Below are 1,614 nucleotides of genomic sequence, written 5' to 3' on the forward strand. Positions count from 1 at the left end.
GATCTTACAAAAAAATAAACAACGAGATAAACAAGGTGAGCGTTCAAAACGAACATCCGTTACTATTTTTTTTTTCTTTTTTGGCTTACATTAGTGGTGCCATGCCAACGTGTTAGGATAATTCATTTGCATTTGATTATTTTTTTGCATTCCTTTTTTATTTTTTTTTTTATTTTGATAATTTATTATAATATATATCTATATAGTTTTTATATATATATATTTATTTTTCTTTTTTTATTTCACTACGTTCGATCGTTAAGGTGTTATAAAATAAAATAAGAAAAAAAGAAAAAAAAAAAGAAAAGTTATTTTAGAATTCTGTAGAAATGTTTCTTTTCTTTTCTTTCGAACTGTGCTGTAATTACACAATTAAAAATCAATAAAATATTTGTCATGATATTTTACGAGATATGTGTATAATTTTAATGACTGTAGATTCGTAATAAGCGAATAGACTGTTGCAAAAATTTATTGTCGACGAGAGTAGAAAATAAAATAAAATATAATATAATATAATAAAAATTTTGTAAAGATAGAGAAGATAAATTCGAACGAAACGTACTCTCTCTCTATATCCTGGAAATATTTATTATTATTCCGCGAATGGTTCGTATATTAATTAAAAGAATTATTCTTTCCATGTCACACACGCATATATCTTTATCTTTTTTTTCTCTCTCTCTCTCTCTTTCTCTCACACTTTCTCTTTTAATATATCCATCTTCTAACTCGTGTTATTTTTTATTTTTCAGATGATCCTGCTCCCACTGACCTTGGTATTGGTCCTCGCAACTATCTGCATAGCAGACCCAGCGATTAATGAAGCTAGACCACACAGTAACAGGCCAGGAAGATTCTTATCACTTCCGAATCCTCAAAAATGTTCTAACCGTAAGTGTTTGTTCAAGATTTTTCCTTCTTTTTTTTTGTTACAAATACAAAATTTTCGATTTCAGTGAACAGTTAGAGAGAGAGAGAGAAATTTCTTTAATTTTTTTTTTATCATCCAATTTAAATTATACTATTCTCAATCAAATCATATTAATTTTTTATCAAAACGTACAATTTGTATTTTGTCAATGCGTATTACACATTCATACGAATCACGATGTATTATATATATTATTCTATTAATTTGGAAGGGGACGGGGCGGGGCGGGGCGGGACAGGGGTTAAGGGAAAAACGAAAAAATAAAAATGGAAAAACAATTAGAATAAAAATTTCGAAGGTTATTCCTCATTATCAAGATAGGAATCGTTTTAGCGACTTAAAGAAGAAATCGAGGTTAAAGTACTGACGTACTCGTTAAAAGAGGCCTTTCGCATGCTTTGAAAGCAGACAAGATCGTCGAGGACTCTTATGCAAGCAACACACTCGTGGTTTTTTCTTTTTCTTTTTCTTGTTCTTTCTTTCATTCTTTTTTCTTCATTTAAAATATTTCCATGCATCGGTCAGTGACTTAAAAAAAGAAAAAAAAATGTTTATTACAATAATAATACTTCTATAGTATTTTTTCTTATTATTTTTTTGTTTTCCATTCTTAAAAAAAATATTCGATAACTATATACGATCGATAATTTGTATCTTATAAATAAATTGGTGTATCATAA

The 1,614-nt window shown here is 28.0% G+C and overlaps 1 protein-coding gene across 1 annotated transcript in view; it reads left to right on the forward strand.

The window, feature by feature from the left end:
- Positions 1–1,614, forward strand: part of LOC106783626 — an 11,032-nt gene continuing 9,418 nt past the window's right edge. Inside the window, exons 1-2 of the mRNA XM_014742327.1 lie at positions 1–35; positions 756–894. Coding sequence (XP_014597813.1) covers positions 756–894 — 139 coding nt within the window. The 5' untranslated portion in view covers positions 1–35. The remainder of the gene's footprint in view (positions 36–755; positions 895–1,614) is intronic.

This window comes from Polistes canadensis, unplaced genomic scaffold (genome assembly GCF_001313835.1).
Source record: "Polistes canadensis isolate GaletaPanama2010 unplaced genomic scaffold, ASM131383v1 scaffold_23, whole genome shotgun sequence".
Classification (NCBI taxonomy): Eukaryota; Metazoa; Arthropoda; class Insecta; order Hymenoptera; family Vespidae; genus Polistes; species Polistes canadensis.